Source organism: Manihot esculenta, chromosome 1 (assembly GCF_001659605.2).
Source record: "Manihot esculenta cultivar AM560-2 chromosome 1, M.esculenta_v8, whole genome shotgun sequence".
NCBI classification, from domain to species: Eukaryota; Viridiplantae; Streptophyta; class Magnoliopsida; order Malpighiales; family Euphorbiaceae; genus Manihot; species Manihot esculenta.
The window spans coordinates 33,159,494-33,180,543 of NC_035161.2; the positions used below are offsets into that span (position 1 = coordinate 33,159,494).

Genomic DNA, 21,050 nt, shown 5'->3' on the forward strand with positions numbered 1-21,050 from the left:
GAAAACAATGCCCATTTTGATCAAGTAAGCTATTGTTTTGTTGATAAAACAAGATATTGGTGTGAAAATAAATGTAATAAAAATATTTCGCATTAGTTCTCTTACATCGAAAGCATGTGGTGGATTGGAATTTATACGGTTAAATTTAATAATTATTAAATAATTTAAATTAATTATTTTAAATAATTAAAAATAATAAAAATTTATTTAAATCAATTTTAGCCATTATAATATCATAATATCCAATCTTAATTTAAGAATCATATTAAATTCAGCATAATTGCAATTCAGTCATTAATTTATTTTTATAATTAATAAATTTTATGTTTTAAAAACATATTAAATAAGTACTCCGAGACTTAGTCTGGTAAAAAATACATTCTTATAGCGTTGTGAGGTCAAAGGTTCGACTTCCCACCCTTATTTCAAAAAAAAAAAATATTAAATAAATATATATTAATAAACTAATAAATAAACTATTTTTCAAAATGGTTATAATTTGAGAAAATAAATTTATTTTTTATGAAGTAAAAAAAATATTTTAAAAAATAATTATGTTGCCCATCGATCAATTTATTTATTTTAACTAATATGTGCTGGAGGGAATAATAAGATGGAAAATATGAAATCTTCATAAAAAAAAAAAAAAAGAATTATTTTACTTAAAAACCTTATTATTACATTATTTCAAAAACTTTTCCTCAGATAAATTGTTCTTAGTGTTTTGAAAATCCATGGAAGAAAGGGTGGGTTCTTGTGGGTCCTTTACTACTTTAGATTTGTATTTGTCGCTTTAATTGATTCAAATTACTCTGTTCTGGGTTTCCATTTGAAGTCCCTGCTCCATGGGTATTTTCGTCATTAAGTTAGAGGTCATCAGAGAAGAAGAACCCTCCTCTTTAGGTATTTGTCCCTTCTCCATATTCAGACGATTCTTCTGACATTCTTTGTTGAAAATTTTCTCAAGATTGTTGCGTTTGTTACACAGTGCATACTTGAATTTTGGAGCAATGTTGAATCTCCGATTCGGCTCTGTTCATTATTTACACTTCTTTTGCATATTAGTATCAGGTAATTTACCATTATACGACCATTTTGCTAATTTTCTTTTGTACATTTTTCGTTCTTCTTGTCTGATTATTTTAATCATTTGATTCCTAGCTATTATTACACAGACCCCTGGGATTGCCTCAGTTGCCGTACCGAGTTCCAGCTGCTATGTTCTCGATAATTCTAGTCGCCTTGTAGACTTTGTATCCTAAATTTATAAAGGTTCCAAGACTATCAATTGATGTTTCATAGTGTTTATGAAGGTTCCAAGACTATCAATTGATGTTTCACAGTGTGCAATTTTTAGTCATTAAGGAAAGTGTAAGCACGTCTGCTTCTGCTAAGATTGCATGGTATTGGGGATCGATCATTCGCAAGTGGGATGTGTTGTTTTAGATCTTTTGGTTAGCCATATTCACATGGTTGTTTGATTTATGACTTCTAGCTTATTACTTCTACTATTTAACGTGTGTTGGAGCTCAAATGGGCTATTTATTTTGGATTTAATATTTGTTTGAAAAAGTTTTTCCTTAAATTGTTATTTAGAGCAGCTGGATCGGGCACCCTTTTGAGTATGAAGGGAAGGTAATTTTGCATTTTAAATGTTCCATTCATGAATCTTCTTCCAAATTCAAGAGTGTATATGTTATGCGTTGGCCGTGGTGCAGGAGAGTACTGACTTAATGGTTCGATTTTGCAAAGACGTTGAGAGAAGATCACAAACGGTAGTCCATAACACCATGTTCTCAAGTACTTTACCATCATGCTCCTTGTCTTTCCTGCTTCAATATTTTCTTTCTAGGATTTTTCTTTTATCTATGAAAATGTTGGTGCAGAAATGATTGATTCTTGAGGAATTGGAAGATAAGTAGGAAGGACTACGCTAGGGCTTCCTTATTTGATCACGATATCTAGTCAAAGCCAAACTTAATCACTCATGCTTACTGGTTACTTTAATTTGTTTAGTGTAGTCCTTGCAATAGTAGTCATTGGTTTGATGAAAGTTTTGTAACTAGCTTACTATCTTTAACATCTTTTACTTTAATGATGGGTGGTCATGGAAATACAATTTATCATGAAACATAAGAAAGTAGTAACTCTGACTAGTGTGCAAGGTAAATTTTCTGTGGAATTATGTGTTTAAAACAAATATGGGTATTCTTTGCCAAATGAGAACCTTTTTATTGAATGACAAATAAGGCTAGTGTTTTGTTTTTCTCAGTTAGGATTCTGGTGTGTGATTTGTAAAAATTGCATAAACATAAGTGTTCTCCGTGCATATCATTCTCTCATTGATAGCTGTCATTCTTGTGGAAGTGCCCTTTTGTCCTAAATTTACAGGACCATAACAAATTGATGGTTAGCCAGGATCACTTTGGCACAATTTCAAAGCTTTATAAGTTTTAATGATATCATATCACCGTGTACATTATATCTGTTTTTCTGTGATATCTATTTCTGTGATATGGTCATGGCTCATATTTCCTCAACTTCTTATAATTGTGCAGGGATATGTGGATTTTGGCCGATTTGATACATTCAACTACTTTATTTCTGGTTCAGGACGTGTTGATTTTGTTCAAGTAAGAACCATCGCATAGTTATTTAGGAAGCAAGCATCAGGATTTTCTAGTGTTTAGTGAGTCTGAAGAATTTGTTAGAACTTAGATTCTAAGGATGATTCACAAGTATGCCATGCTAGTCTTTGCTTTGAGCAAGCATTTGCAAAGAGTGATCTTCATCTTTTTTGGTCTCCATAATGGCTGCTTAGAATCATGCAAATATGATGGTAATATGCCAATTGCAAAAATAATGATATTTGTACCTATTATTGCAAGATAGTATGATCATTTTATCTCTAACTATTCCTGCAAGGTATGACGATCCTAACTGTCTTTGAATTTTGTGGAATTCCAAGGACCAAAATTGCTCTCAAAGACTATTTAAATAAATAAAATAAAATAAAATTATCTGCCGTGTTATTCTCAACAAGGCTATTATATTAACATTATCTTCTGCTTCATGTATGTGTGCATTTGTTTGTTTGGTCCATTACCAATTAATTAGGTAAAGCAATAAAATTAATTTTATTGTTACACTTTTTCTTTGTAGGGTACATTGGATTGCTAGCTAATTTCATTACTATTGTTAATATGCTGATGCCATTATCAATATCAAGCAAATTGTACCTGAATTTAATAGTCTTAATGTCTATTAGTAAAGATAGATGATGTTGGCACTTGGTCTGTTGGTGGTTATTTTAGTTTTTTATTCCATATAATCTGTTTTGGCAATTTCAGTTAGTAGAATCCTCCACAAGCATTCCATGTAAAACTTTTTGAAAGTTCACACACTTAACTGAACAAACTAAAAACTTGAGGTACTCTAATGGACTTCAAATGATTGTACCCATTACTGTCATTATCTATCATAGATGCTATTTTTTTTTATCCTTTCTGTCAAACTTTCTTCTCTTTATGATCTCCTACGTTTCTTATCATTGTGCCTCATATTCTCCAATTTGTGATTTTGAGAAATCCTTTTTTTGCTGATTAATGTAGCTTCAGGAAATCAAACTGTTTTGAATGGTTCCCATGCTAAAATATGGTTTTGGAATATTCTAGGCTTTTTCTCTGAACATTAATGCTGTCACTCTAATCTTGATGAAGAGTAGAAAAAACGGACCAGGCTTAATTCAACTTGAAAACTAGATTTACTAGGGAGGACTGTTAAAGCTTTATAATGGGTACATTATTGCTGTTCCAAAGGATGTGGAATACTAACTTAGCCCCCTCATGCTGAAGGCCAAACATCTGGAATGTGGAACATTTATGGAAGTCCCAACATCTGTTGTAGAAATTCTAATACTACCCTAAGAAAATGGGATGGACCTAACTGGCCCCACAGAAGCTAGCTAAATGAGGAGTGTCCAAGACTTTATAAGGGGCACATTTCTCCTATTATAAACTGATTAACAAAGAGAATATTAAAATATGACTACCTGAATGATCTAAATTTCTACATTTATCACTTTTTGCAGGGTTTTTACAATGGTGACCTGGCCAATTGCGAGTATAGTTATGATAAACTGGGTCGAACAGCTCAGGTTAGCTGTAATTTTGAAACCTATTCTTTTTAGTGACAAACCCAATATTCCTCTGTCCTCATAGCCAAAAATGAATACATAAGAAAAGATGGAAGAAGATATCACTTCTGTAAGAAGTTTACACATCTCTACAACTATTTTACTTCAGGTTCTGTGCATCAATTCTCATGGATCTTTGAGCTTTATAAATATTTCTCTCTTGCAATTTCAGGTGAATATCATATGTGGAAATTGTTGGAATGGACAATGCAAAGGTTTGTGAATACTATATTTGTTAATTTGATCTCCCAGTATCTTCATACAAAAAGAATTGATATAGCTAGTATATTTTAATAGGAGCTGAACTTTTCAAGTTTGGTCAATCTTTGTACCCTCTCCATTCATGAAACTAGAATTGATTAGAAACTTTGAATGACTATAATAAAACAATTAAAAAACATGTATTATTCAGTGAGGAAAAATAAGCATTTAAATAGCAAGTCAAGATTATATTAAAGGATTGTTTACTGAAGATTGATGCACACTTAAGATTTATCTGCAAGTATGTGAAGCATTAAAATGGATTATTGGAATAACTGGATTTAATTACTTTGATTACTGGTGCTTATATGAAAAAGGAGAATGATAAAAATAATATATACCCTCTACTGCTGCTCATGCTTTCCAAGTTTTCTTGGTTGCTTTGAGTAGTCATAAGGCTGACTGAGCCTGAGTTTTGACATGGCCGAATGTTACGCTTAAACACATAATTGGTATTAAGATCGTGGCTCCAGCTTGTCTTCTTCTTCTCCTTTTTTTTTCTTGGTTAAGGCACTCTTAAATTTTGACTTGCATTACTTTTGTAGTTCTTTCTGCTATCTTTACCCTTTATTTAACTTGTGTCCATTGCTCATCACTCGAATATTTCATCTGTAATCATTGAGCAGTGTCACTGTCTTGGTTTTCATATCTTAGGTGGACTTGGATGCATATGCAATGTCACATATGAGTCAGATTGCAGGTCTGTGCTATATGCTCTGAATTCCATTTTATACTGAATTAAATTGTCCTCTCTCTCTACAGGATATGTATTTTTTTCAAGTTTATAAATCTGTGGGATTGCCACCTCTATGATACCATTATTCAGGATTTGGACTTTGTCTACTAAAGATGCATGGAATATCTACTTTATATGCTGGGATCATGTGTGTAAACTGTAAAGGAGATTTTCCTTTTTTTTTTACCTACATTGTTGAAGTATTTTTGGTCATTGTTTAACATTTACATTGATCGATAAAGTTCATATGAGCATGAAAATAAAGGACACATCTTGTTTTTTTGCCCATTGCTTAGTCGCAGATTGTTAAAAGAAAGAGATTTTAAGTTATTATGTCACTGATGATGGAAAAGTTTCAAGCAAATCATATGCTTATGTGCTGAATTGCCAATTATGCCAATAATTTTGTATTGACTATTGAAAGACATTTAGGTGGTAACTTTTAGTTGGCAACATGGATTACAATTAGCTATAAGCAAGTTGGGTACATTTCCATGGCTCAACAATGTCACTAGATGGTGTTATATGCTGAATAATGAACAAAAATGGTAGAGATTGTCACAGTTGGAGTAAAATCATTATACTCATCACTAAGAACACCATTTAGGCAGACATTTTGAGCACAGAATGATTGACTGGTAGGCTTAAGGAAAATTTTCAGGAACATTGCATGTTTGATCAAATGAATAAATCATTGAGATTTTTTTTCTTTTCTTTCTTTCTTTCTTTTTTTTTTGTTAACTTTTTGAGTAGAGGACCTGAAATCTTTCCATAGTGTCTTTGAGCATCTCTGCTTTAGGATACCAGATATATGGGTACAGAAAGTCATCTGAAATCACTCCATACTGATGGGGTCATGGAGAACTCATTTTAAAAAATTTAATTGAAATGAAATAAGTGGGAAAGAAGGGTAAAAAAAACTTGGTGGTTTCAAGAGTCAAAGCATCAGCCATCAGTTCAATCTAAATTATCTGTATTCCCTCAAGCCAAGTGTCAAAGTTTTCTTTTTCTTCTTGTAACTTATCGCAAATAATAGTATAATTACATTGTTATTATCTTATCTAAATTTGAGGCTTTGTTCTCCTGTCTTCAGAGTTTTTATTGAACTTGCTATCCCGTGTGAGAAACCTGGCCCGCGAGTATTTGAGGGCTTTACTGTTGGATTTCATCCTCGTTCGTGGGAAATTGTAAGAAACCATGCCTTCACTTACAAGAACATTTTTACAAAATTTTGAGATAGGGTGACAATACTGGTGCCTTTTACTTAGTTACATTTATCTCTCTCTCTCTCTCTTTTTTCTCTTAAAAGAGTTGAAAGATTTACAGAAGTTTCATTTGTTATGAACTTTTAGGTTTATAATGGCTTGACTCAGCCAGGTTATGAAAAATCTTACAAGGACTTCAGGTAATCGTTTTTGTTTTTGCCATTTGCCAAGGTTTTGCTTGATTTTTCTGAATGTTAAAATTGCTTGATTGTCCCACTAATGGCATTTGTTTCCTTCTGCAGCTTCAGCACTGAACAAACTCATGTTACACTTTATATGACTGCAATTGCTTCTCTTTCTTCTTTGGTGCGGAAGCCCTTTATTAAGGTACTCTAAGTAAACTTGCTAGTTTACAAATGCACTTGCTTAAATATGTCTAATGCATGTGACCTTTGTTTAATAATTACCTTCTCAGGTTCATCCAGTGAAAGGTCTTGAGGTTAGTCTGTCAGGCTCAGGAACAAATGGGAATTCTCCTACGACCTTGTCACCTACATTGTTGATTGTGCACTGGAGATGTATGTTATCTCTTTTCTTGCTGTGATTATTATGCCTTTTAAATTAATAATATTCTAAACTTGGGTTTATAACTTTGAAGGTCTGAAGGTCCATGATAAACCTTATGAAGTTAATGTCACAATTCCAATAGAGGGTTATGAACCTGTTCAGTTTTTCCTTGCAAAAAAGTGTGGTAAGCTTGTATTGCTTTCACAAAGCAAAAAATTTCTCCCTTTCATTCTATTTCACTCTTAATCCTATCGTCAGTTAAATCCTTAATGAATTTTTTAGATGGGAAAAAAAAAGGAAAGATAACCAATCATGACAAATTCTTTAGCTGAGAAACATAGCATTGTGATCATTGAATATACTGCTTGCATTGGCTGGATTCTGCAATATGCCATATACAAATGGCTCGTGCCCTTTAACCTATTTGAAATCCCCCAAATCCAATTGAAAGTGTCTCTAATCTTTGGCACACAATAAGATTGGTGACACTGACATTTACTGGAGGCTTGGAGGAGTACTGAGTAGATTTTTTATACCAGTCTCTACCAAATTCTTGTTCTATTTCTGCTGTAATTTCAATTTCTGGTTGGTGGTTTATGCCTAAGTTTCCAGTTTACCTAAAGGCCCAGCTTGTTTGTTCAAATTTTGCAGAAAGCAGGGAGGACCAAGAAGAAGACTCTAGACAAGGATGGGCTATCTTTGGTGTCATATCTTGCGTGTATGACAAATTCTAGTAATTCTTTTTCATCTTCGTTACTGTTGAAATCTTGTGCTTTTCTATTTTGCAAACTGTACTAGTACGAGAAATGACTTATGTGGGCTCTTAGTCTCTACACTGCAAAGTCTTTTCTTATGCCATATGCAATTTTGAACTTGCATATTGTCCCATATGGTGCTTGTATATTTATTAAATCTGCTTTATATTAGTTTAAGATTATATAGATGTCCTAGGCTTTTCATACATTACTCATGTTATAGGTTATAAGAAGTAAATATGTTGATATAGGAAGTAAATATTGATAGATGAGTCAGTCTCTTAATTTTAGGGATTATATAATTATAGGCTTGATTTTCCTTCCTGTTTAGATATTGTCTTATGTATAAATAGATTGTAATCTCCATTGTGAAATAAAATAACAAATATTACCTTTCTACATGGTATCAGAGCCATTCTCGTAGAGATTTATTTTCTCTCTCGTCAAGTTTTAAATTTTTGGAGACTTAGAGCTCCTGTTCTTTTGTGTTATCCATCTAGAGTAATATTTGTTTCTCACTGCTCACCTAAAGAGGATGCCAAAGTCGCTTTGCAGCTCCCTTGTCAGATTTGTGGCTCGTTTGCCGTTTGGGTGTTGGGTGGATACGTTTTCTTGATACTGTCCATTTGGGTACCCATAAAGAGTAACTCTTGGAGACTTAGGACTCTGTTTATTTTGGTTACCCATAAAAGGGTAACATTTGGAGATTTAGGGCTCTGTTCATTCGGGTTACTCATAAAGGGTAACATTTCGAGATTTAGGGCTCTGTTTATTTGAGTTACCCGTAAAAGGGTAACATTTAGAGGCCTAAGGCTCTGTTTATTTGGGCTAGTCATAAAGGTAACATTTGGAGACTTACGGCTTTGTTCATTTGGGTTACCCATAAAGGGTAATATTTGGAGGCTTAGGACTCTGTTCATTTGGGTTACTCATAAAGGGTAATATTTGGAGATTTATGACTCTGTTCATTGAGTTACCAATATTTGGAGATTTATGACTCTGTTCATTGAGTTACCAACATTTGGAGACTTAGGGCTCTGTTCATCGGGAATTGTTCACGGGAGTTATTCATCTGGTATTGTTCACGAGTACTGTTCATCGGGTAATGTTCACGAGTACTGTTCATCGGGTAATGTTCACGAGTCAGAGTACTGTTCATCGATTACTGTTCACGAGTACTGTTCACGGGTACTGTTCTTCTAATCCTTTGTTTATTTTGATTGTTTTGGGTTGGTTGTCTTTATGGCCGAAGTTAAAACCAATGTGATTCTTGTGATGTCTAAAATCACGGAACACGAATTAAATAGATTTAATTTTTTGGATTGGAGTAGAACTATCCGTATTTATTTACGAAGTATTGAAATTGATGATCATATTACCAAAAATCCTTCTACTGATGAAACTCGTAGAGATTGGATGAGGGATGATACTCATTTGTTTCTGCAGATTCGAAATTCTATTCATAGTGAGGTGATTAGTCTTATTAATCATTCTGAATTTGTTAAAGAATTAATGGAGTATTTGGAATTTCTATATTTTGGCAAAGGGAATATTTCCTGTATTTATGATATGTGTAAAATGTTTATCAAGCTGAGAAAATGTGGTCTCCCGTTCTAGTGCTGAACCTAAATGTTGAGTTATGGCAAAAGCCGTTTGTGAAGTTTTGTGGGTACGTCAACTATTGGAAGAAGTTGGGTTCACAAATTCGGTGTTTTCCAAGTTGTATGGGACGAGTTGATTATATATGTAACAAGTTGGGCATGATTAACATTTATGCTCCAACTTGAGGGGAGTGTCATAGTTTATAGGAAGTAAATATGTTGATATAGGAAGTAAATATTGATAGATGAGTTAGTCCCTTAATTTTAGGGATTGTATAATTATAGGCTTGATTTTCCTTTCTGTTTAGATATCGTCTTATGTATAAATAGATTATAATTTCTATTGTGAAATAAAATAACAAATATTATCTTTCTACAACTCAAAGCATTGTTTCTATTCAAACCCTTATAACCAGGCTTTACTCCTTTTCATTACCAAATTAAAAAATATCGGTGTTCCTATTGACATGTTACAATTCTGTCAATTTTTTCTTTATCCATTATGAATTTCAATGTTTGGTACAAATTGGATTTGAGCAGATTCTTTGTCTCGTCAACACTGTTCTGTTGTGTGGGATTTATCTACAAGACACGTGTGGAACGACTGGTACCCTGTTTTCGCTTTTATTTATCAGCATCTGATAGTCAACAGCTCTTATTTTAACTTCCATGAAGTATGTTATTTATGATCCTTTCATTTTTGTCTGATGCAGCGTGGGATTGATGCATTGCCAGGCATGACAACTTTGTCTGCGTGTTTGGAAATTGTGAGTTTAGATGCCCCAGTTATATTGCTTGATCTTTAATGTTTAATTCTACGATAGTTATTTTATTTTATTTTTTAAAAAAAGAAGTGTTTGAGTAAATATGGACTACATGTGAGAAGTTAATGATCTTTTATTCTGTTTCATTTGGCCAATATGGCCAAAGTCTGATAACATGTGATATGATGATTATTTGTGCATGAAAGCAATGGTTTGAGGTGAAATGTGATTGAATTTCATCATGATGCCACGAATAGGAGAGATGCATGACATATTTTATTCTCATTCCTTTGCAGTAATAATTTTCTGATTTCTTATCATTACTAATCAATTTGGACATACATTAATAAGGTTTCATTTATCTATTTCTGAATTTTATTGTATACAATTTAGTAATGGTTTCTCTTGGTTGGTATATTTTGTACTATACTATGCCAAGAATTCAATTTCATTCAGCGTACTGTTTAGAGCAAGTCAAATTCAATAGTTCTTTTTCCACGTATAGAGTAATTAGAGATCGGATTGTTGTGCAATTAAACAAGGGAGGGTATCAAGGCTAATTGATTGTGTAGTTTAATGGTGCAAGTTCCATCAATTTTGGTAGGTTTCCATATTCGAGTGTTGAATTCCTCAGGATTAAAATCATGAGACTCAAGCGAGCATTTTGCGAGTTCCAAACATATAGTTAAGTATAGCAAAATTTTTTATAATATTTGTTATGGAGTTAATTTGTTCCAAAATTTCATGCCATTTTGAGGAATTACGTGCGTCCATCGAAAATTATTTTGTTCTAATGTGGAGGTGGACCATGTGAAGGAACATAGCTCAAGCAGGTTCTTGTAGAATTGAGAACTATATTCTGGCGTTGTATCAGCAGACTTTATGACAGTTCTCTTGAATTTGTAAAACTAGGCAAGTGGTGATGGGCATGGATATACACAAGCAGCAGACATCAATGGTGGCTACTCACGAGCGGAAGCCTCTTGGGAACAACCGTCTGCCTCGGCTCAAGGAACATGGAGAACAACCGAGAAGACATACGGTTCAATTTAAGCTTTGAATCTTGACCAATTCATGTTTTAGGAAAGTTTGCAACTTGTGAGTTTTGAACTGAAGATATCAGATACAAATTGATTTTACCCACAGAACTACATTGTAAGAGACTCTGGTTGAATCAAATTGAAGCTATAGCGGATTTGTATGCACAAAGATTTTGTTTCAGATTTGAGTGTTAAGAGTTGGATCAGGATTTCAAACTCAAGGGTAAAGGAAATGTTTGATTTGTTTCACTGCAGGTCGGACTATTGTTAATGATAAAATTGTAACAGGAAATTTTATTTGGTTATTATGTCAAAATTCTAATTCTAATTGTATTAAAATCAAACAAACAGTCAGTGTAATTATTAAAATAGAAGAAAAATAAGCTTAGATGAAATGTTATTAATTGTAGTGAAAGTAATGATAAAATTAAGAAGAAATGAACATGATGTTGTTTGACAGTAGTTGTTAGAAAGAGTCAAAAAGGTAGGCATAATAAGATAATGTTGTTGCAAAAGGTGAGGAAGGTAGCTTGATCTTGAAGAAGTAAGCTTTTGGAGCAGTTGTCTGACACATCCTTGTCAGTATTTTTGCCATCTTATTGGCCTAATTATCAAAATTGTCATAATATTCTTAATATCCTGATTTGGGTCATCTTCCTCTTCACACCACATGCCCACATGAAAATGGCAAAAACCATGCATATAATCACAATCCTCCTTTTTTAAAAACATCCAAAATAAACAACTAATCATGATGCCACTTCAATTTGTGGGGCTTACTGGCTTACTTTTATCTATTATTGTTGAACTTTTTTTTTTAGTTGGACTTGAATTTGTATAAACAAAATCATTCAATTCTAGCTATTGTTTCAATGAAGTAATTATTATTAATTATTTTAATAAAGATTTGGCCATATTTATTTTACTAAAAATTTGAAATTATATAAATGATAATATGATTTTAATAATGGTGATCTAAACTAGAACTGATGTTACTGATTTAAATTAAAATTTGGTGACCATACTAAAACTTAACGATTAAATTTTAGTTTTTTTATAGATAAATTGTCTTGTAATTCGATTTCAAGATAAGAATCTTAATCAACATTAGTGCATTACCCGCAGTAGGGGAGAGGATTCAATGGTTAAAACTGACAATTAATTAGACAAACTCTTTTAGAACCTTAGCACTTACTCTAGCATGCAAAAGAGTAAAAGTTGGCATGTGATAGATAGACTTCCTTGATCTATTAATTAGCTAGTGTTTGTTTCTAAAGCAGCAGTTAATATATATATAAATATGTCATGATGCATCTTGAAGATTAATGATTAAGCATGAAGACTGGCTTTCTTCCTATGACCCAGTAGTAAATGAAGGTTGAAAAAGGATGTGAAAGTTTCAGCTTCAGTTAGTGTTTCCAGGCTAGCTTCTTAGTTTCCATTTTCTTGTTTGAAAGGTTAGAATTATTTTTTTAATTTATAAAATTTTTTTCATTTAAAGAGAGATGAAATCATACATAATTTTGTAAGAATTCATTTAAATTATTTTCTTACAAAATAAATCATACTAAATGGAGAGTTACAGTAAGAGATTCCACCACTCTGTTCCAGCAATGTTAAAGTTGAGATCATCCAATTTTGTCAATGCAGCAGGTGGATATGCTTCTTCTTTAAGGAACCTTCTCACAATATTCAAACTCTTTTCATTTATTTATTTGTTTATTTACGAGAATGTCGACTATCGAGACTCAACTTTGAAAAGATAATATTGACCTTTAACCCTTATCATCTGTTAAAATGATGAATAAATATAAATATAATATTGATTAAGGAAATGATTCAAAGCCAAGGAACATTCCTTTATTTTCATTAGTGAAGACAATATACCCTAATTAAGGAAATAGAGGTTCGATTATATCATTTTATGTAAGAGGTTAAAGGACATTTCTTCCTCTTGAAGTCTTTGGGTACTAGTTTAGTTGGAATGTTTAAATCAGATAATAGTAAAACACAACTATTCAGTCAGTTTTAGAAAATTATGAAAATTTAACATTCTAATTCTTTTTAATATCCAAAAATACCATTGTAGATGGGTGTAAGGAGGTTTTTAAGATAAAGTAAAATAATGAAAGGAAATCAACAATTGACCTGAGTAGTTCGAGATCGAGTATTTATCGATACTTGCTATGATCATTTTATTTTTTAGTGGGTCGATCCAAACATGATAATGACTCAAAAAAAATCCTTAATGAGTTCATTATTTTGTAATTAGCTAACAACTATATGCAGCATGAATGAACTACTCAGCCTAAACAATAAGCATACTATTTTTCTTCTTTTTCCACATTGCTATTTGCTACAGAAGCTAGTTAGTTACCAACTCCAACTTTATGTTCCCTTTATCTCAAGGTTGTCTTCAAAATTCCCTCTATATATACCTGCTGAACCGTCTGACTATGCAGCATAGCAAGCCTTAAAGCAATCATTAATGGCTCAATCTGTAAGCTTTCTCTTAGTTCTTACTACTCTCCTTGCCTTTGCTCCTTTTACCTTTGGTGGCCACCTCTACCCACAGTTCTATGACCATTCCTGCCCTAAAGCTCAACAGATAGTCAAGTCTATTGTAGCCAAGGCAGTAGCAAAAGAAGCTCGCATGGCTGCCTCATTACTTAGACTTCATTTTCATGACTGTTTTGTCAAGGTCTGTCTGTCACCTTCCTAAAATTCCCGTCACTGCTTGTATAGTTACCTGTGCTCTAGCTAAAATGCTCACATCAGGTTTTGGACGTGTAATGGCTTGTGTCAATCTTTCTGACAACTTACAAATGTAAGCTCTTCCATTGCAGGGGTGTGATGCATCATTGTTGTTAGACAGCAGTGGAAGCATAGTCAGTGAGAAGAGGTCTAATCCGAACCGAAACTCAGCTCGAGGATTCGAAGTAATTGATGAGATCAAAACTGCACTAGAGAAAGAGTGTCCTCAAACTGTATCTTGTGCTGATATTCTGGCCTTGGCTGCTAGAGATTCAACTGTTCTTGTAAGTGCACTTCCTTGTCTCTGTAGCAAAATTAAACAACTGGCAGTGATAGCTAATAAAAATCTTGACTTCACCATCTTTTTCATTTGCACAGACTGGAGGACCTAGCTGGAAGGTTCCGCTCGGAAGGAAGGACTCCAGAGGTGCAAGCCTGAGTGGTTCTAACAACAACATTCCTGCTCCAAATAACACATTTCAAACCATTCTTACCAAGTTCAAGCTTAATGGCCTCAACGTCGTTGATCTCGTAGCACTATCCGGTAACCAAATGGTTCATGCTTCCTTCTAAAAGTGGCTTGCTAATATTTCCATGAATTTCTGGCAGGAAGTCACACAATCGGAAATTCTCGATGCACCAGCTTCAGGCAGAGGCTGTACAACCAATCAGGCAATGGGCAACCTGACTACACACTGCATCCATCATATGCTGCACAATTGCGCACCCGCTGCCCCAGATCTGGAGGTGATCAAAACCTGTTTGTCTTGGACTTTGTAAGTCCAACAAAGTTTGATAATAGCTATTTTAAGGACATATTGGCTTCAAAGGGCCTGTTGAATTCTGATCAAGTTCTCCTTACAAAGAGTGAAGCATCCATGGACCTGGTCAAGAAATATGCTGAGAACAACGAACTCTTCTTTGAGCAGTTTGCTAAGTCGATGATTAAGATGGGAAACGTCTCTCCATTGACAGGTCCTAGGGGAGAGGTTAGGAAGAATTGCAGGAAAATTAATACTTAAATGACTACCTAGTTACTCATCTAAAATTAATACAGTTGCATTGTGTCTGATTTCCTATTCTGAAGATAAATTCTAGTTCTCCGTTTTGTTGTTATTACCAGACAGCATTCTCTGTTCTTACAGAGGTGCTAATTCTATAGTCCTGCAGTGTACGCATGACATTTCAAATATTTCTTTCCATGAAATAGCTGAATGATATTTTCATTTCAGTATTCTACTTGATATCGATCACAGTTCAGTGTATCCATTTTAGAATAACTATTGCTAGATTTGGTAATTCAGGATTGAGAATGTGTAAGGGAGATTGAGAGTTTTCTATCAAATCATGCAGAAAAAAAAAAAAAAAAAAGAAAATAATGCATTTAAATTTTCAGGACATCGTTTGTTCGACAGTATTATTGTGGAATAAGTATATTTGATATTTTGAGTATCAAATAACTTGACAAGTGTTTGAACAAATATGCTGTATCCATTTCATATGGCATATTTTTTAATATTAAATTTATATTATATTTTTTATATTAAATTTAATTATTAAAAAATAAATATTTAATATTCTAAAATATTATTTTCAGATAATTTTTTCAACAAGCTCCATAAACGAAATAAAACTTTTCAATTTCTAAAAATAAAAATTTTAATGTTAATTATTTATTTTTTAATAATTAAATTTAATATAAATAAAATATAAAAATATTTATTTTTATAGGTGTTCTTCTTTAATTATAATAAAAAATAAATTTTTCTGAGTTTAAATAGATAAATAGGGTGACTGTTGTGATTTTTGAATTATTGGGTCTATAAATATCCAATAAAAGGAACTTATTTAACACTTGTGCTGGAATGGCCTTGCGTTGACGTGGCACTGTAAACTGTGATCCCGTGGTTTATATAACGAAAATAAAATTTTAATTTCTCAAAGTAAAAAAAATTTAATTTTTAATAATTAAACTTAATATAATAAAAATATAATATAAATTTAATATTAAAAAACATATTATGTCATTACTGAAATAGACAATTTGCTGTGTTGAACAAGTCTACTATAGTGTCGAATAAGTCTACTGCGTCTACACTGTCATGTCAACGAACTGAGTGTTCGTCACTTGCTTATTCGATACTCAAAATAACATACTTGTTTTTATCCACCATAACTTCAAAAATAAATTTCGAATATTTATTATTTTTATTTTTATTTTTATTTTTCTGCATGCTTTGAAAAAAGCTCAGCAAGAGATACACTTTCACCCTCAGCTTGTGTTTATCCAGTTCCTTCCTTGCTGGAAAATCACTTTATCTTGAAGGGCCACTAGCTTGTGCTTCACACCCTTCCAGTTCCTTATTTGCTCTTTCTTTCTACCCTTTCCTCTACAATATTTGATGCCATTGAAGCCTCCTGCCTCAGTATTCTTCAGTTGTAACCGTGATAGTTGCCAAAAGAGGCAGCTTCTACCCTGAGGTCCTTAGTGGGTGTTGAGGAAGGATCTTGGTTGGATAGAAATTCTATGAATTGATAATCTGCTAAACAGGAGAAAATGATAATGTGCAGAACATATAAATCTAATTCTATTAAATTCATCTTAAAATCTCATGGTACCTGTCAGTATAAGCAAAGCTTGATCATGGGGCCTTGCTTGGTCTAATTTATTTGGGATAGAGCTTGGACAAAAGTATGAGACTGTCAATCTAGCTTAGCTTGATGGACTTGCAAGCAGTGTTTTCATATTTAAATTTTTATATGAAGGTAATTGCCAATTTAACCTATATTTTGCAAAAGTTTACCATTCTATTTCATGGTTTCTTTTTTCATATATGATAAAATTGTGGTAGTGACATGATTTAAATTGATATTGATAGTTTAAATTATATTTTAAAAAGTGTTTAAATGCTAATACATTAATAATTTAATATAAACAATATATTTTGAATTAGAACTAAATAATAATATAAATAATAATATTATTAATAATTAAATGATAATAAATTTATTATAAAAAATTCTCTGTTGATACAATCAGCAAAACTACGTAGTTTTATTGAAAACTGCGTTGTTTTGATGCACAGAACCCAGGAAATTCGAAAACTGGAGCTAATCTGCCCCTTTTTCCTACACTCCCTCCCGATGCCAATCCCTGACCCATCCTTTAGAGCATTTTTCCATTCTGCAGCCCTAGCCGCCCGCCGTACATTCTCCAGCCCCTGCCCCACGGTATCCACCTAGCTGCGCCGCACCACCTTCTACGTGGTTGAACTGGATAACGAGAAGATCTTCTCTCCATTTTGTCTCTGTTCTTCGATTCGGCTGGACCAGGAGAAGCTTTGATTCATCTGCTGCTTTGTCTCAGCTATATCAGTCGCATAGCTGAAAATCTGGAATTGTGGGTAAGTCTGCTTTGTTTCTTAGTCTTCTTTAGAGGCTAGTTTCACCGGTTACTGTAACTTGTTGCTATCTTTATGATGGCCTTTTGTTTTAGCAGCACATTTGGTCCCCTCCCAAATAAATTAATAACTAAATTAATAAATTAAGAAAATGAAATGAAATGAAACGAAACACTCACACACACCCAATTCTTCTGTAGATATTTTCTTGCATTTTTATTTCTTGTGCTTGCTGTAGGTTTAGTGTACCTTTTTGGTATGTAATGTATGCAGAATAAATCAGTTTTGTCAATGATAAACGAGAACTTTTTCCAATTGATTCATTCTTTTCGGAGAAATGTGGTTTTGGATTTTGATAACCTGACAGTTGATGAATTTAAGCTTTACATTATTTACTAGAAACTATAGTGATGGAGATTTGTTTCTTTTGAAACAGGCTGCATTCCAGTTATGGCTTATCTTCAATATGGTAGAAATGCCTTACGGCATATTATCAAAGAAACTAACCTTAAGAGGTCTGATGGTGCTATACATCCACTTCTCTATGCTTGCCAGGGAGCTCGATTCAGAAAGTTAGAAGTTATTCTTACAACGGTATGTTTTATAGATTTGATTATGTGAATCGTGCTTGTTTTGGTTAATCTGGGAATTAGCTCAAGTTGAATAGTTTTCGCCCTCTCTTCACATAAATTTTATTTTAATAATACTGTTATCGTAGCCATAACGCCCATAAAACTCTATAGCCTGTCTAGTTCCTAGAAAGGCCAGAAGTGATGCTGCTGTTGGAAGAGATCTCATTAATCATCTTTGCTTGGGAAGAGATAATTGGTGACATAGGACAGAATTGCACAGCAGAAAAAAGAGAATATTATAGTAACAGTACAAACACAGGAGGAAATCACATGCTTGCATAATGTGCCTTTGGAAACACTTGGCCATTTCATTAATCATAGCTTAAGAAAGTAGATTTGGTATATTTTTTCCACATTTCATGTTAGATATGATTTTTTTTTCATCTTTCATACTCTCTAGTCTCTAGCAATTATAGCACAAAGAAAAATGAAGAGAGTTCCTGGACATGTTTTTCATTTGAGTTTTGACTCTTTATACATGCTATAATTTGACTGGATATTAGGTGCAGCTGTGATAGAGAAGTTTATGCTTTCTTGGATGGAAGGTCTCTACCTAGACATGCGCATGCTGATGATACAAAAGATTTTATTTACCAAATAATATTTGTAAAGACTTTGCTTATACCTGCTTGGGTGAAAATTGTATAGTTGCAACGGTGTTTTAGTCGATAACTTATATGTAACAGTATAATCATAATTCAACCACTGATATTGATTTTTAAATGCAGAACATAGAAAAGCTCGGGAAAGCTGGTCAGACAGTTAAGGTTGCTCCTGGGCATTTTCGCAACCACCTCATGCCCAAATTGCTTGCTGTTCCTAATATTGACAAGTTTGCCCATCTTATCAGGGAGCAGCGCAAGGTTTCTCAAGATTTTGATTAGTCACAAGATAAATTATTTGCTACATTGTTGTTGAATAAGTTTACTAATGGAACTCCAGCATTCATTTGTTAATATGGTTTTTGTTTCATATGAGGAAATATATATATATATATAGACACATAGCTCATTATTTATGATTTTTTGACCTCTTCTGAATCAGATTTATCAACATGAGGAAGAAGAAGAAGTTAAAGTAATTAAAGAGACTGAGGAAGATAAGATGAAAGAATATGAAACAGCAGCAAAACGTTTAACTAATTCCAAGCTGGTTTGTAGCATATTTATGAAGTTCTTATTCCCTTATCACTGATTTTATTTTTGAATGCTGTGATGGTTTAGATCTAGTATAATGTGGCCATGAAGCATTTATTAATTACGTGGTACCTTATAGACAATTAGGGCAATCATCAATACTGAAAAATTCAGTGCTCGCGCAACAAAAGATGAGCCCATAGAAATTCGTTCACCAGTAACAGAGGATGACATTGTGAGAGAGGTAAAGCATTTCTTAATCTTTTTATATCTATCTCTGGAAAATTTTATAAAAATGGTGCCATTTTTTTTTGTTTTATTTTAAATTATGCATGAATGTTGTAAAAAGGAATATTGAAAGAGACTTTTGATGGCAAGTTCTGTTAATTGCTTATTAACATAAAATTCTGTAAGATCTGGCTTGCTCAATTCTATTTATGTATTGGCTGTTTGTGGAGGTTGCACACTAACTTTCACGTGGGTGAAATGAAGTTAGAACAGTGTGCATTTGGTTTGACTGAATGCTGTTGTGGCGTATAAGTTCGTATAAACAAGTTCCCATACAAAGGCTTTTGCCAAGAGCTACTGCTGTCCTGACCTGGATTATGGGAAAGAAGTAACCGAAAATGACTGATTGGCATTATCTTTAATCTTTGTGACTGCAAACATAAGCCTCTTGTTCTCAAATATATGTGCTTGTAGGTAGAGTTTTAGGTTTAAGGTAAAGATATTTTCTCGTGAAGTTTATTTTCCATTTTTATGGAGGTCTCAATGTGTGTTATTATTCTTCATATTTGGTTTGTGCAGATCTATCAAACTGAAAGGCAATTCTTGTTATTTAGTTTGTAGTTCTGGTAGTGTTATATGTATATTTTCTTCTCAGGTTGCAAGGCAGCTTAATGTGCAAATTGAGCGGGATAATATACATCTTCCATTGCCTTTGCGCACTTTTGGAGAACATGAAGTTCAACTACGCTTGCCTAAGTCTATCCCATTGCCAGAGGGGAAGGTTAACTGGACTCTTACCGTTAAAATCCGGGGTAAATAAAGAACTACTTTACAGGTGCTACAACCTTTGCAAGGATTTTATGACGGTTTTCATCTTATTTGAAAGCTATACAGATTTTCAGAGCTGAGCCAAGCACTTCAACACCTTGACATTTTCTTCGAGGCCCTGAAATACTTTTTTTTCTTCTTTTTGGGTCTACGAGCATTCAATAATCAATTCGGATGAGAATTCATGGGGGATGAATTTTGAGTATTGCAATTTTATCCCATAGTGTTGGAAGTGGCTGTTATATTTAACCGTGTGTCTTGTCGCCTAAGTTCGTTATTAAAATTGAACAGTATTTTTGAAAGTGGGATAGGTTTTATATAAAATTCTCATCTTTAAAAATGTTATATGATTGTCTCACATCATTTAATTGTTTATTTCTTTTCAATATAATTGATATGCAGAAACTCTATAGTGCAAAATTTCTCAATATTCATAAAATTCTCTTTTTTAACATAAGCATAGTGAGAGTGTATGAAAGATAATATTGTTAATATTTTAATACTTAAATGTTTTAAATTTTTAATTTTGCACAATTAATTTTTCAATAAATAATGAGAAATTTTTATATAATATTTTTAAATGTGAATTATTTGCATTAATACTTTCAAAGCTAAGAAATTTTCAGTGTTGTTTTTAAAGGCTAAAAATTTTATAATAACAAATTGAAAATCAAAGGCTAAGGTATAACCAATTAATAATTGAGAGACAATATAAATTACTTCGATCATTTATTTATTACATAAGTAATCTTAATTTAGGTGAAAAGTTTAACTGGACTTTTTTCTTTGATAGGAAGTGAGAGAAAATTATATAATTTTCATTTTTTTGGAATAAGTTATTACTATTAATATAATTATTGTTCTAATTACAAAAAGCTTAGCCATGATACGAGAGTTTGCCGAAAAAAAAAAGGCCATGATAAAAGAGTATCACGTGTTAATACGAT

The 21,050-nt window shown here is 32.9% G+C and overlaps 3 protein-coding genes across 8 annotated transcripts; all 3 read left to right on the plus strand.

Moving 5' to 3' along the window:
- Positions 1-703: 703 nt before the first annotated feature.
- On the plus strand, positions 704-11,378 carry LOC110601565. Of its 6 annotated transcripts, XM_021738750.2 has the most exons (19): positions 715-746; positions 836-903; positions 989-1,071; positions 1,162-1,253; positions 1,597-1,635; positions 1,719-1,775; positions 2,559-2,633; positions 4,091-4,156; positions 4,368-4,410; positions 5,111-5,156; positions 6,286-6,379; positions 6,545-6,597; positions 6,700-6,784; positions 6,873-6,975; positions 7,056-7,148; positions 7,616-7,682; positions 9,861-9,927; positions 10,034-10,087; positions 10,997-11,378. In XM_021738750.2, exons 3-19 carry the CDS (start codon positions 1,011-1,013, stop codon positions 11,135-11,137), a joined length of 1,236 nt encoding a protein of 411 aa, XP_021594442.1. In that variant the 5' UTR covers positions 715-746; positions 836-903; positions 989-1,010; the 3' UTR covers positions 11,138-11,378. The 6 variants fall into 6 exon arrangements, 5 of the variants coding, with proteins under 5 accessions (XP_021594449.1, XP_021594433.1, XP_021594456.1 ...); XR_002485846.2 differs by having other exon boundaries at positions 704-903; positions 7,616-7,697; positions 10,997-11,017; XM_021738757.2 differs by lacking the exon at positions 10,997-11,378 and adding an exon at positions 10,689-10,990 and having other exon boundaries at positions 705-903.
- Positions 11,379-13,270: 1,892 nt separating this feature from the next.
- LOC110623129 (peroxidase 72) lies at positions 13,271-15,119 on the plus strand. Its single transcript, XM_021768033.2, has 4 exons — positions 13,271-13,825; positions 13,971-14,162; positions 14,257-14,422; positions 14,488-15,119. Exons 1-4 carry the CDS (start codon positions 13,613-13,615, stop codon positions 14,898-14,900), a joined length of 984 nt encoding a protein of 327 aa, XP_021623725.1. The 5' UTR covers positions 13,271-13,612; the 3' UTR covers positions 14,901-15,119.
- A 1,862-nt stretch (positions 15,120-16,981) lies between these two features.
- Positions 16,982-20,448, plus strand: LOC110610926 (50S ribosomal protein L9). The gene is made up of 6 exons (XM_021751010.2): positions 16,982-17,282; positions 17,716-17,873; positions 18,640-18,774; positions 18,956-19,063; positions 19,187-19,291; positions 19,931-20,448. Exons 2-6 carry the CDS (start codon positions 17,730-17,732, stop codon positions 20,093-20,095), a joined length of 657 nt encoding a protein of 218 aa, XP_021606702.1. The 5' UTR covers positions 16,982-17,282; positions 17,716-17,729; the 3' UTR covers positions 20,096-20,448.
- The last annotated feature ends 602 nt before the right edge of the window (positions 20,449-21,050 follow it).